Source organism: Drosophila hydei, unplaced genomic scaffold, assembly GCF_003285905.1.
Source record: "Drosophila hydei strain 15085-1641.00,03,60 unplaced genomic scaffold, DhydRS2 tig00008116-arrow-pilon, whole genome shotgun sequence".
In the NCBI taxonomy this organism is placed as follows: domain Eukaryota; kingdom Metazoa; phylum Arthropoda; class Insecta; order Diptera; family Drosophilidae; genus Drosophila; species Drosophila hydei.
The window spans coordinates 1,088,269-1,103,180 of record NW_022045829.1 but is presented as its reverse complement, the minus strand read 5'-3'; the positions used below and the strand labels follow the sequence as shown (position 1 = coordinate 1,103,180).

At 37.0% G+C, this 14,912-nt stretch overlaps 2 protein-coding genes across 2 annotated transcripts; one reads left to right on the top strand and one right to left on the bottom strand.

Moving 5' to 3' along the window:
* Positions 1 to 7,005: 7,005 nt before the first annotated feature.
* Positions 7,006 to 7,902, bottom strand: LOC111596365. Its single transcript, XM_023310562.2, has one exon. The coding sequence runs from the start codon at positions 7,900 to 7,902 to the stop codon at positions 7,006 to 7,008; it is 897 nt and encodes a 298-aa protein (XP_023166330.2).
* A 3,858-nt stretch (positions 7,903 to 11,760) lies between these two features.
* LOC111596299 (telomerase Cajal body protein 1 homolog) lies at positions 11,761 to 13,943 on the top strand. The gene is made up of 3 exons (XM_023310457.2): positions 11,761 to 11,913; positions 11,981 to 12,791; positions 13,060 to 13,943. The coding sequence occupies exons 1-3, from the start codon at positions 11,856 to 11,858 to the stop codon at positions 13,922 to 13,924; spliced, it is 1,734 nt and encodes a 577-aa protein (XP_023166225.2). The 5' UTR covers positions 11,761 to 11,855; the 3' UTR covers positions 13,925 to 13,943.
* The last annotated feature ends 969 nt before the right edge of the window (positions 13,944 to 14,912 follow it).

The window sequence follows — 14,912 nt, the reverse complement described above, 5'->3', positions numbered from 1 at the left end:
CAAGAAATGTCACCAACGCAGGCAGTGCAAAGTTTTGTAATAAAGTTCCAGAGCGCCAACCCTGCGGGCCCCTCAAGCAGCCCCAACGGCCAACAGTAGCAACTTTTGTTCAATTTCAATACCCTGTAATTAATAGAGCGTTAATAAAGAGACGTTGCATCAACGGGCGAGAGCTATGGCTGAATAACTCTTATAACATTTGGTATTTGAAACCGATAGGGTATAAAGGGTATCTCTCAGTCAATCATATAAAACTTTTGGCCAAATATCAAGCATATACATACTCTAAGTGAAACTAGGACAATATTTATTAGATTTTGTACGTCATTTGAAATTTGCAGAGTATTTTATTTTACAGGGTATCTGCTAGTCGATTACCCTTAGTTATTAAAAGATTAAAAGATTCATGTTTAAAGTGTATATAAATTTCCAATTATTGGTAGCAAATATTTAAAATGTAATTGTTCACTTCATTTTACAGGGTATCTTCAAGTTGAGCAACTTGACTTTTTAAGCTCTAGAAGAATTTCTATTACCTTGAATAAATGTATCCATAAATTGTAATAAATGCTAAAAATGCAGTTTTTTATTTGCACATTATAGCGTATCCCGTAGTCGATCACTTTCAATTATTTGCTTCTGCTTTTCGTTTTGGTTTTTGTATCAACAAATCATAAAACGCACTTAACCCGCTGTGTACGTTTACTCCAGCAGCTGCCCCAGCTACACCTCCCTGGCATGCGCTGCGTAACAACTTGAATAACGGTGGCCCCCTATCATCTCGCCACACCCCTCCACCCCCAACACCACTCCAGCTGACCAAACATATTCAGCTCCACTCGCACCGGAATGGCCAACAAGCCACAGCCATGCTTTGAGCTCAATTGAAAACTCAGCAAGTTTTCAACATTTTTGGGGGCTAGCTATACGAATTGGTAGGTCGGGATAGGAGGAGGGTCATGGTGCAGGGAGTAGGGGCCATGGAGCTCCATTCGACTGTGCCGGCCGGCAATTGTTTTGTCAGTTCAAAAAGCGCTGATTAAAGCGAGTCTGCGGCTTGGCGGCGCAATATGCGCATTCGACTCCTGTTATTTCTATGGTCTTATTGTCATCGAACTTGTAACCGGCTCACTTTTTTATATATATACCCTAACATTCGTTTGAGGTGTGCTGATTATGCGTTCGCAGCTGTGAAATGATAGGCATTCGCTCAAATATAAATAGTAACTAACTGTTGTCGAGGCAAAAGTCATGATACGTGATATAGTAAGATCAAGAAGCAAGCTAGATGAAAATACCTATACAAAAGGTTTTTATATATATAAATATAAATATATCATGTAAATAAATCTGACGACTGTCATTATAAATATACAGGATTATTTGATTTAAACCTTTTTGAACAAACTCAACTACAAAGCTGAATAAATGCATTTTTTCTAGCCTTAATTTGTATAGTAAATAAAAAAGGCATAAATATTTCTAACTTTTATTGTAATATATTCTCGATTTTCTCAAAGTTCTATATATTTTTTCATTTAATAAATTTTATTTAGTTTCAGTCTTTTTTTTCTAACTTCAATCTATCTATCTAAGTTAGCTATTAGTGATCTATGTTTTCCATATATTCTATCATTTATATCTGCATATATTCTCAAAAAAATATATTACGTTTGCAACTTTCTTCTAACTGACATCAAAATATATAAATAGCATTCTTTCTAATACCTATTCAATATTTTCTGTATATATGCATAGATCTATGTGTCCTCCTTAAGAGTATACACTAGTCGCACTCATGCTCAACTCAAATAACTTCATATTGTTTTGCTTTATTTGGGTTAAGCGCTTCAACAAACTTCAAGTCATGCATGGCCGAGAGTCGGCCAAAGAGTTGCCCGCTTTTTTGTCAGTTGCCATGGTTATAGTTGTTGTTGTTGCAGTTGCCACTGTTGTTGCCGTTGTTGCTCTGATATCAACAATTGACGCATTGCAGTTCTTACAGCGCTTCTGGATAGGCGCGCGTAGATTAATGGGGGGCATCGAGCTTAGGGTATTAAAACTTAACATTTTTGGAATTTTCATTTGATTTGTGGTTTCGCTTTTGCTTTTGGTTCACTGAGCATTTTGTGGTGCGTTTCATTAGGCGTGAACTGCGCGGCGTACCGCCCAGTCTTAAGTAGTTAATATGGGGTTTTGTCAGCGATTCACAGAGCAGACGAAGCAGAAGCAGAAGCAGAAGAAGCAACAAGTATGCCTATAATATTAAATAATTATAGCTATTGTGCAGCAAAATATGTGAGCTTGGCTTTAGGAATTTCTCTCCTTTTTATAGAGTTCAATGTTTGAACTTTAAACTTATACAAAAAGTATAAAAAATATAGAAAAACTTTAAAAACAAATTAAGTCTTATATGTCTTATGTTAAGCTTTTAACTTTTTGCTTGTTTCAACAAACTAATGAAATTGATATTAATTAGAGAAGAGTTTTATAAGCTGCTCTTCAGCAAGTTATAATTGATAAATATTGCAGAGCCATCAAATGAATGGTTTAGATATTGTTCAATATAAACGGAGCATATGAAGTGTGTTCTTAATAGCATATCTTCATAGTAGTATACAAATCTTAAGATCAATACAACAAATTCCCAATCTTTGAACTGTTTCAAAAATACTCTTCAAGCGTTTCAATAAGCAACATCAGTAGCAATACCATTAACTTAATAATATTTGAGACTTTTTCATGAATATATTGATTAATTTTCTAGTTATTTATTTTTCTCGTAATATATAAAGGGTATTAACTCTAACTCTGTTCTCTTCAATGGTAAATAATATGAAGATTTAGAGAAAAACTCTCTACTTTTCTTCGAATCTCAGCCTATCAACCTATTATAATTTTCATTTATGTCAATTGTGAATAAACAAAACTACAAACTACACAACATTATACTCTGATTTCCCATTTTCAATGGCTACTTAATCATATTTTGAAATTTTTTAAAATATTTTTAAAATTTTGTATATCTAAAATTTTTTAATTTTTTTTAGCTTGGAAATACAAATGAAAATATTATTTATAAAGTTATTACATTTTTTTATTATTATAATTTTTTTTCATTATTATATGAAAATTATTTGAAAATATATTCTAGTGTTTCAGCCCAACACTTTGCTTATGAACTTATTCCAAATGACTGCATATACTCTATGATTTGTTGGCAACTACAAGTCGAAGAAAAATTCTAAAAAACTCCTATGCAGTGGCTGTCAGTTCTTTTTGTTGTCAGTGCCGTTTCAGCATCCGCCAAATGGAGTCATGAATTCTAAACACTACAACAGCAGCAACAACAACTGCTGAAGCTTTTCTTTTTTTTTTCTTTTTGTAAACTTGGCTCGTATTTTGTTTTGTGCTGTTGTGCTGAGCAGCGGAAATTATTATTAATTGCTTGGAATGTTAGGCCCAGAAGCTGCTCCGCCGCCCTCTATCGAGCTCCAGGTGCGCAGTCCATTCTAATGGCTTCCGTTGGCGTGGCAGCTTCTGTTATGTTTGTCTAATCATTTCTGATGACGTCAAAAGCGGTTTATTCATGGCCAAAACGCGGCGAGTTCTTGGCCTCAAAAAACTAACGAAGCTAAATGTATGCGAGGCGTGGATATTGCGTGGATTCTGTACATTCATGTGGAGTAACTCTGCGGTTCAGTTCAATGGCCTTGGCCACGAGGGAAGACATTTGACAGGCCAACCAGCCCCCAAAGCCCCCAATCGCCCAGCAGACAGCGTGGGTAAGAACTGTAGCAGCGCAAAGAAAAACGTGGCCAAGCGTGGCCAAACATAATGGCTAGCCTCTTCTCTACTCGACTCTACTCTGCTCTGCCCTACAACTTCAATGCAATTGCAATTGCAGTTTGGCTGGAGCCAAGGGAAATTTAGTCGAACGCCAACTCCAACGCTTCAGCGTTTCATATGACTGACTGCTAGCCAGGCGGAAGCAGCTAGAGTTGAAAGTGGAGCTGCAGTCGGAGTTGAAGCAGACGGCGGCAGCCACAGTTCAAGTCAAGGTGCAGCCGTTGAAACGTGCCAGCTGTTTGCGCTCCGCCTCCACCTTAACTCAAAGCAGAAGTTTCTTCAAGATTCACAATGCGCAGGGCGGGTCGGGGGCGCACTGGCTATTGCATTACTTAATGTGCAAGGGGTGAACGGACTGACATTTGCGTAATTGTGTTTGAATGCCGGAACGAACCTTTCCCTATATGCCAGCATTCAAATGCCATAGCGAAAACATTTGCAACAAATTGATTGGAATTGGCAAAGCAAAGTGGCTTAAATAGCGTGTCCAAGTGGTGCAGCTAAATTGATACTAATATTAATAATAAATGTATATGTGTTTACTATACTTTTTATGTTTCTAACTATTATATTATTATTTGATATAAATTAGTTAGTTTTGAAAGGGACTTATAATATATATATCTTAAATATACAATCTCTTATATATGTCCTCTATTTAAAGCGAGTTTATATCTTGATAAATATTTGATTTACTACGTTTTAATATGACGAGCACAAAACTAATATACTCTTGCACACATCGTGCATGGGTATCAAAACAAATATTATTCAGATATTTGGCAGACTAGTTACTGTTGCATAAACAATTAATCATATTATTCGAGTAGCGTTTATCTGCCCAAAATATTGTTTATTCTTTCGAAATGCAAATTCAACAAAAGATAAATATTCCCATAGATCCAATTACTATATATATATATATACGTGTATACGTATAAGCCGCAGTTGGCATAATAAATAAAATATAATAAATAAAGGGGAATATGCTGCTGTCAGAAGTGCCTGACTAGGAAATACCCAAAGTTGTCATTCAGACAAGGAAGAAAACTTTATACCCTGGAACCAGAGCTGTCACTATGAGCGCCTGGCTAAATTGACCAGCTCGAGAATATATATACTATATATATACATATATAAATTCTTCCAAGCCTCCGTCTACCGGGAACATACATTTTCATAGCCTCATCATATGCCAAACTCTCATTATCAGTGGATGCCATAGCACCCACATATAGCTGATAATTCTTTAATATTTTTTTACATATTTTACATACAATAAGCATTACATAGGCCCATATCGATACAGACCCATCAGCAAAGCAACACGTAAAGTCTTTGGTAACTCAAGTTTCCTAACTTGGGAACTCTATGGTTAACACTTGAGCTATTGTATTTACTGTCTGTAATATGAAGTCTGTTTAGAACTTTCGACCTTATCGATCATGCTGCCACGAGTATCTGCGTGTTTCTGCGATTTGTTTGTTTGTCTATTTGTTGTTGCTTTGCACAATGTTTGTTTATTTTGACACGTTCGTCGCTTGCTCGCTGCGTTGGCGACTTTAATAAATTGTTTTTTTTTTTCCATTGTATTTCCGTATATGCCAAGCGGCGCATCGTTTGCCCCCATTCTATGTACATTTAGGGACTATTTTTAGGCACTTGGCTGCTGATCTGTTTGTAATTTGTTTATGGCAACTGTTGGCTCGATTAGATGCTCGCGCTGACAGCCTCACAGCTGATGAACTCTTTTGAAGCAGCGACGACAACGTAGACGACAAGCAACATGTGTGGCGGCAGCATCTATTTGTTTTATTATATATATATATTTTTTTTGTTTATGCCGCGTGGCAAGACACAGCATGCGGCGACAACAGCAACAGCAACTGGAAAACTGTCTGCTCTAATGATTTTGACCCTGAACGAATTTGAAGTGGTTGCGGCTGCAGCGTCTGCCACTGCCACTGCCACTGCTTTCAACTGTAAACATGTCAGTTCCCCAGTCTGGACCACAACGAAAATATACAAAATCTCAACTATTTTTAAACACTCTTCACGCGAAACTAGGTAAGAAGAAAAGGTATTAGCAGCAATCGAAAATTAAAAAAATAAAAACGATTTTTATAGAGCATCAGAAGCAGCTGTTTATCAACCTGAGAACTGTTTCAGTTATTATAATTTTAAAAATGTACATTTTTATACTTTATAATATAATTTGATAATTTTCTTTATATAAAATTAATAGTATTTAATTTAATTGTAAGCTATTTTATTTTTATTTATTTTGCAATTTTTCATTTTTTACATTACCAAAACATTTTAAATAAAAAAATTAAGATTAGGGAGTTAATTGGACTTAGCATATAATAAAAATTTCATAAGACATAGCTTTCAGCTCATAAAACTCAAAGGCAGGGTACTTGCTGGTCAAGCATACTCAATGCTCAGAGTATAAAATACATAATTGAAAATGTGAAAACCTGCAGCCAAAATAATTAAAAAACACGGCAGACAGTGACAAATCGCCAACAAAAGAAAAGCCACAGGAATCGAAAATGATATCAAGTGAGGGCAAAAGACAAAGGAAAAAGAAGCTGTAACGAAATATAAAGACTGTTTTAAAAAAACGCCTGAAAACTAAGGAGATGCGCGGATTAAAAAACGTATTATTAAGTTATAACATACAAAAATATATTAGTAAATATTCCAATTGATGCATATGAAATATGGATAGAAATATATTTATATATGAATTAATATATTATTTTAATTACATTATAATATATATATAGATGACTCTAATCAAAAATGTATGGAAATTAAAATGAACATCAATTTTAAACTGTTTTTATTACACATTATTAAAAAAAACTGCAAGGTAAGAAAATTCTCTAAATTTATATTTCGTGAAAAGCAAAAATTTATTTCTAATAGATTTCAAGAAAAAATATGTTTATATAACCAAGCCAACAAAAAAATCAGGGAAAATGAGAATTGGATAGAAAGTAGATAATACTAATATATTAAATATATATATATATATATATATATATATATATATATATATATATATATATATATATATATATATATATATAAATATATATATATAAAATATATTGAAAACTGTGAAAGGCGTTCCCAGTGTGAATAGTTTTAAGCAATGACAAAATCTAGTTCGCTGCCCAAATCTAGACTCGGCCAGCCCAGTGCATTGCTTATGAGACTGAGTATTTGTTGCAGAGGCACGCCCACCTTGAGCAGTTCGTCCCGCAACGCCCTATACTCAGACAGAGCGCGCAAGTTGATGAGAATGCGACGAAACTCAGTGCTGCGTATTTGACGTACAGCTGCGGCGAGTTCCTTGTCCGTGGCCAATTGTCGTCTGTAGAGATCCCGGAGCTCAGCACGTGGCAGTGCGTCACGCAAATCCATCAGCAATCCACGTATGCCCTTGCGGCGATTGGGCAGCGGGCTGCTGGCCGTCTCCGACAACTGAGCATTGAAAAGCATCCGCAAGTACTCGACGTAGTAGGCATGGTTGAGCTTCAAGGTGCGGCACAAGAAATCTTTTTGGACGATTTTCTCCTTGATTTGGCTTAGACGCATCACCCGTTCCTTGAACTGCTCGCTGCGCAGCAACATGACCAAGGCACGCACCTCGGGATCCTCCCGCGCATTGGCCAATATATTGCGCAAGCGATCCGCTGGCAACAAAGGACGAGCATTGCGTATGAGTGCAGTCAAGCCACGTTCGGCATCAATTGGGCATTCGCTGCCTGCCTTGACTTCTTCCGCTTTCGTTGGCGCCACTTGCTCCGGCTCTTGCACCTCTCTCACCTGCCTACTCAGATGCTCGTCAATGGGCAACCAATTGACTTTTTGCGCCATCATCAAATCTGTCTCCTGAGCGTTCGGCTCGTCGAGCTCAGACAGAGTGTAGTCAGAGGGAAACTCAAAGGAATCAACCGTCGTGAAAGTCTCCTCTGGCAGCCCAGCGATTGCAGCCACCAGCAGCAAAGAGCAGCCGAGTTGTATGAGCAGCCGAGACATCTTGATAACAATTGGAATACTGTGCCATTGCCAAAATGCTGATGCACCATTTATATTAGCAGCAGCAGCATCTGAATCACAACCCAGTGCTAACTTATCTGCTGTTTACTCAATACACTCTGCTATTTGCCCAACATCTTTGCAGGCAAACATGAGCAGCAGAACAAAAAGTGGAATAACCTTCAGAAGAAGCCCATCAATCTTGCATATATATTTTTGAATTCCATAAAAAGCCTTAATCAGCGTCATCGTCATCGTCGTCATCGTCATCATCAAAAACACAGCTAACAATCATATGACAATTTATTGCTATACCCTGCATACCCTATTAAGAAAGGGTTGTCCTGGCCGACAGACAAATAACAATAACTTTTCTTATAGCGCGCAGGGTTTTCCCAAGGCTTTCGCAACTTTCTGATTTCCCTCAGACGTTAAATTTATGACTGCCACAGGCATAAAGCTGCTTTAGCTGTCTATAAAAGTGTAAAAACAGAAAAATCTCTTTTTCAGTTTTTAAGGCACTTTTTACATTTGCATTTTTCTTGCAAAAATCCCAATTTTGCTTAAATGTTTTCTGAGTGCGCATTTCGTAGAAAAATTTGATTGATTGCAAGTCTATAAAAATTATAATTGAATTATATTCATTGAGAGCCTAACGCACCTGATATCATTGACACTTAGCACACGCCTAATATTCGAGGGTTGTCAGAAAAATCTTTTAGCTCAATCAAATCTAGAATTAATTTAAAATAAGAGAAATTAGAACTTTGGGGTGGGATCAAGAATTTTAGGGACTAGCAACACTTATAAATTTAACATCTGAAATTTTTAATATATATTAGAATTATTTAATAATTTTTAAATTTAATTGAGAATTGAAATAATCTTTGCTGTATTATTAATTAAAAATTTGATATGATATAAATCAGTTTTTAACCTAGCTAAAATTAGTAAATTTATTTTAATAAATGAATTAAGTTTATCAAATAAATAATAATAAGTTTATTAAATAATTATATAATAAAATTTATTAAATTTAATTATTTAATGAAATAGTGTTATTTAATAATTGTCATAATTATTAGTAACTTAATAAACAATCTGAAATTTGAATTCAATTTTATATCAGTTTCACTCTCAATATCTTTAAGATGAAAGAGAATATCTCGATGTCAAAATCTAACAAAAGCATTTCGTATTTATGTATATATTTAACCCATTTTATGCATATTTTCTGTTATTAATCTATCATGTTTCAAGCATTCTTTTTGCTGTTTTCGACAACCATTTTTTGCTGCTCTAAATTTAAGGTAAAGATGGAACAAGTTTATTTGTAGGCGTCCGACCAAAAAGCCATTTGCACAGCATTCATGTGGGACTCATTAGACGGGTATCCTTATACTTTTGTGCTTGATATCTTTTTGTGCAGCTCGGCAGGATTTACTTGTTTGCTCTGTATCCTTTTTTGGCTTGTGAGCTCCGTCGACAATGAGGAAAACATCCCGCAAGGACAAAAAGTTGCTGAAGCTGAATATTCATGACTTGGGCGTAGGTTAAAAGACAATTTTCGCTTGCCGCACTTGAGGCTTTTTGAGCTACATAAATTAGCTTGAAATTGTTTTTGAATGTCCTTCGAGAGGGATTTCGACAATGGATTTGCAAATAGGCCCTCAATATCATTTACATCATCATTGAAAGCTTTGCGGGCGATTTACTGATTGTTGCAGTTTTTCACAAAGGAATCATCATATTCACAGTAGCTTAAGGTCTTCGTTAGCCAAAGCTCTTGGCTTGGCCAGCTATAAATATGTGTCCTTAATCGTAGCACTGGAGCTTAAGGCCAACTTATGTAGACAGCAGACAGCAGACAGCAGACAAGCCCAAATGGAGCAGCTCCCAAAGTAGAGTCACGCAAATGAACAAAGTAAAAGCCAGACGCAGGGCTTGGCGCGCTCGCTTTTGGGGGTTGACCGTTTAGCCAACCCCCAACTGTGAGTCTAGCTCCCCCAGCTGCAGGACAACGCCCAGTTTCAACTATTTTAATGCCTTTCGATTCCCTCGAGTCGAAACAGTTGTGTAAATATTTCATTTGACACGCCTCTGAGCGCATTTCAACTTAATTGATTCCAAATAAATAAAAACTAAAACAAACGCAAGAGCCCAAAAACGAAATACATATCAAATTGTAATTTGATCTGAGCTTCATGTTCGATTTGCTGGCACGTGTTACTCCTGCTCTAAATAGCCTCAATTGTCAGTCTGTTTGCCTGCCGAAATGTCAATGCTCCATTGCATTTGTGTTCAATTTAAATTAGGATACACTTCGGAGCCTATTTGTCGGGTCGAACGTGAGCCGCATTTTGGCCAAGCCTTAAAGCGATTCCAGACAGGCATTTAACACTCAAATACTGACGGCTCTAATGAAATGTGCAACTAGCACATTGCTAATAATTCTTGTTTATTAAAACAATTACAGGGACACAAAAGTGTAAAAAGTTACCAAAATTGATTTTAATTTTTTAAATCATTTTTGTTGTTTTTATCATAACATTCACTAGCTTTTCAAGCAACCCTCGCAATATCTACTCAATCACTATCTTTGCTTAAGCACACCCTTTACCACTCTTAATATCTGCGTCTTCTCTAAGCAACTTCTATATTTAGAGTGCAACTGCAACGAATGCATGCCATTTCCAGTCACATGAAAACTAACTGTTCTTATTGTCTGCTGTTCATTGTGCTTATCTTCGGATCTGACAAGCCATCGCAAGACATTTGCACAAAGTAATCATCATTTGTTACTGCACTATGAAATACCCTACAATTATTACAATTTATACTGTTCAACATAGCACTCAATACATTTCTTTCTGATTTATTCAAATTCACATTATGTTTCCACAATATGCAATATACATATATGTTTCACACAATATTAGTGTTCAACAGAAGCACTAACATAAAGACCAACATTGTGTACAACTAATATACCCCGTCTCACTCAATGCACCCAGCCATTCAAACTGTCCGCACCAGTCTAGCAGCTGGAATTTGCCAATTCAACGCCTTATTGGAATTCACTTTCATCTAATTCTAATTCGTTTTCAATTAGAATTGAATATGCCCAAAAAATATATCAAGTATTTTAATACAATATTCTAAGACGCACAAATATCCCTAATTTCAATTATGTTTAATCAAGCGCATCATTGCAAAAACCCATGCACATACACACGCAGACATATGTATGTGTGAACGTAAATACAGTTTTCAGCTTCACTTTGTTATTCTAAACTTATTTGAGTGCGAGACTCACATTGTAAATTTGTTTATGCAAATCAAATTCGGTAACAGACCGAATAAACTTAGCAAATTATTATGCAAAATGTCTGCAAAGCTATAGTCAGAAAAAGGAATACATTTTGTACATGCACACATGCACAATAGTAACGTTAAAATATGTGTATGTGTGATTTGTAGATTGGAATATCCAATTCACCTTCAAAATGAGACAGATAAGTGATCTGATAGTGCACACAAGCCGGACAAGACAACACTAAAAATATTTATAATATGCATAATACATAGTTGATATATGGGTATATACTTCTGAAAAGCAAAATCATTAATTTGAAATACAATATTCACCACTTTTCATAACGCATTTGACTCCACACTCACACAGCTGATTAAATTAACGAGTATATGGTCACCTTAGAAAGTGGCAGCACTCTAAAATCGCGTGTAAAATATCGATTTAATATTGGCAGAGACTTTGAGTCATCAAACACAAAAGGAACATTATGAACAAAGCTAGATCTACTATACATTGAATTAATATAAAATGGATTGCATTTAACTGCAATTAACACTGCTAAAATTTGAAATATCCGCCATGGATGTATAAGTGCGAAACATGTTCACTCTAAAAAGCATCAAGTGCGATACTTGATATGCTATCGATAGTTGTATACAATAAACTAATTGAAGTAGCCGCCATGGACATAACGTGTAAGAAATATAAATTAAACTAATAATTCGCTGTGTTAATATATATAGATATATATATATATAACAGCTGGCAGCACGGTATCAAATATGGAGCAGACTGCATCCTTACTCAACCACAATGTTAGCTTTAACAGCAGCATTGAATTGACCCCAACTTGCGGCGAACTCAGCACTGCGTCCATTCCTGATCTGAGCTTCTCCCTGACCGAAACGGAACGGAGGAAGCTGCAGAAGCGCCACATAACAACTGCCAACAGCACTATAGATGTAGGCAATCAACAGAATTGCAGCAAATCGTTGGAGCAGAGCAGCTGGATGGAAGAAGATGAAGAGGACGAGGAGAGCGAGAATGTGATAAGCATAGAAGACACATTAGACGACCACACGAAGCTGAAGGAGCAGGACGAAGAGGAGAAAAAAGAGGAACAGAAACAAGAGGTACTGAAGTTACAGCAGTCTGATATCAATGAGGATCAGCAAATGGAGATTGACGAGTTGCAGCAGATGGAACAGATGGAACAGGTACAGCTAGAGAAGATGGAGGAGCAGCTGCAGCATGTGGCCGTTGCTCCTCCCCCAGTTTACTTCGAGCGGCAGCTCATCGAACTCGGTCGCCGTTGTTGGCCATCCACCGCGTTGGCACAGCACTATACAAAGGGTTGCTATTGGTCGCCGGATGGCACTTGCCTGCTGGTCCCCGTACATCTGGATGGCATGCATGTTATGGAGTTACCATTGGACCTATATAGCGCCAACAGCATCTCCACAGAGCGCAGCTTATCCAAAATGCAATCAGCTGTTCATGTGCCCGAGGGCGGCACAGTCTACGATTGCGTTTGGTATCCCCTAATGAACAGCCAACAGCCAGAAAGCTGCTTGTAAGTAGAGTGACTTTATACGGATGCAGCAGTGCATCATCAACCATTGCAATCACTTAAATGAATATATACCCGATCTTTTAACAGTGCGAATAAACTTAGCTCTTTTATAGCTCACAGCCACTGCACTTATTAACAGTCAATGTTCACGTAGTCTAAATTCTGTTAATAACAGTGCGCGGGAATATTTAAAATTCATTTCCAATGTGGACCAATGTTGCTCCCTTTAAATATAGCTTTACTCATCGTTCACTCTCTTCTCTTCCAGCTGGCTGGCTACACGTCAACACGAACCAATACACATGTGGGACGCCTTTGATGGACGTTTGCGTTGCAGCTACAGCGGCTACGATGAGGTGGATGAAGTGGTGGCTGCCATATCGCTGGCCTTTGCTAATGATGGAGAGAAGATCTATGCCGGCTATAAGCGTTGCATTAAGATCTTCGATACTAGTCGACCAGGTCGCAGCTATGATGAATACCCTGTAAAGTTTGCCATTTCTTGCATGGCTCAAAATATGGAGCATCCGCACACAGTGACCTGTGGCAATTGGCGGGGTTATATACAGCACTTTGATCTACGCTGTCCCCCCAAACAGGGTCCACTCTTTACGCTGGGCGGGCACACGGCAGGCATCACACAATTGCGCTACGGCACAGATGCCTCAAGCAATTGGCAATTGTTCAGTGGAGCTCGCAAATGCCCGAAGCTGCTCCAATGGGACATGCGCAACTATAAACAACCTTTGCATGAATTCCAGCGTCAAGTCAACACCAATCAGCGCATCCAATTTGATCTGTGCCCGCAGCAACCCTGGCTAGCTAGTGGCGATACGGAAGGTGGCCTCAATCTGTGGAATCTCTCGGATGGCAAGGAAATCGAAGCGATGCAGCTGCCTTTGCATGCTGATTGCTGCAATGGCATTGGCTTTCACCCCAGTCTGCCCATCTTGGCCAGCAGCTCTGGCCAATATCATTTTATAGCAGACAACAACCAACAGCAGGAGGTGCACAACAACACAACTATCACAGACTCTCAGGACTCAACTCAATTGGAAGCCAAATCTTCGGTATCCTATGAGAATGCGGTTTTATTACTCTGGTGCGGGCACAGCACTGAGGCCATTAAATAAAAACATATTTATGATAAATACTCGGTTGTTAATAATAAATGATAATTATATGTTAACTTATTTCAGTTTATTTTCTTCTAATTGCTGAGCTGTTTACAGTTACGATTACAGTGCTTCTTACTCAATCAAGACTGCTAACTCAATAGGAACTGCTAATTACACTGTTCACTCATACACTTAACATGCTTACTCAGCCTGCAGTGATCACTCAGCCTGCGATATGCACTGAGCAGTTGTTACTGCTCAACTCTGCTTTAGTATTTAGCAAACTCCGCCAAATAAAACAGGAATGGCCACTTAACAGAACAGCGCAACTGCAATGTTAACAAAGCATAAACTCTCTTAACAAGGCGCGGGCTATTTGAAATTAAATCAAAGTCAAACGTTGACCAATTATAAATATTTCAATTTATTTTAATTACGCACTTTTATTATACATTCATTATTAGAATCCACTTATCGTTCAATTAATCAAGTCAACTTCATTTTTAAAAAGTAATGCGGGAACGTAAAAAAGTGATTTTTGTTTATATGTAGCATAGGCTGCTTTAAGAAGAGAACATTTATTTATTTTATTGAGAAAACGTTTTCCTTCTGCATTTGTCTCTCATACAAAATGATGTTTGTGTTTTCTTTTTACTTTTTCGTTGGTTATTGGTGTTGATTATACATTAATATATGTATATATATTTAAATATATATAGTATATATCATAAATTGAGTATATATCGAAGCGTTTTTATCAATTGTATTGATCTTTGCATTGTTGTAGAGTATCCAGAGTGTCAGATTGTGTGGTCTGTGCGTGTCGTGTTGTGTTTGTTCGTATGTTTATTGAAGCTGATTTATAGTAGTTATAGACACATAACATTATGTGAATTTAAATTTAAGCTAATTTTTAATTTTTTTATTTGCAAATAAATGTGAAGTTTGTCAAGAAATAATTCAAATACATTCGAAATTTCCCACATTTTAAATTTCCCAACTT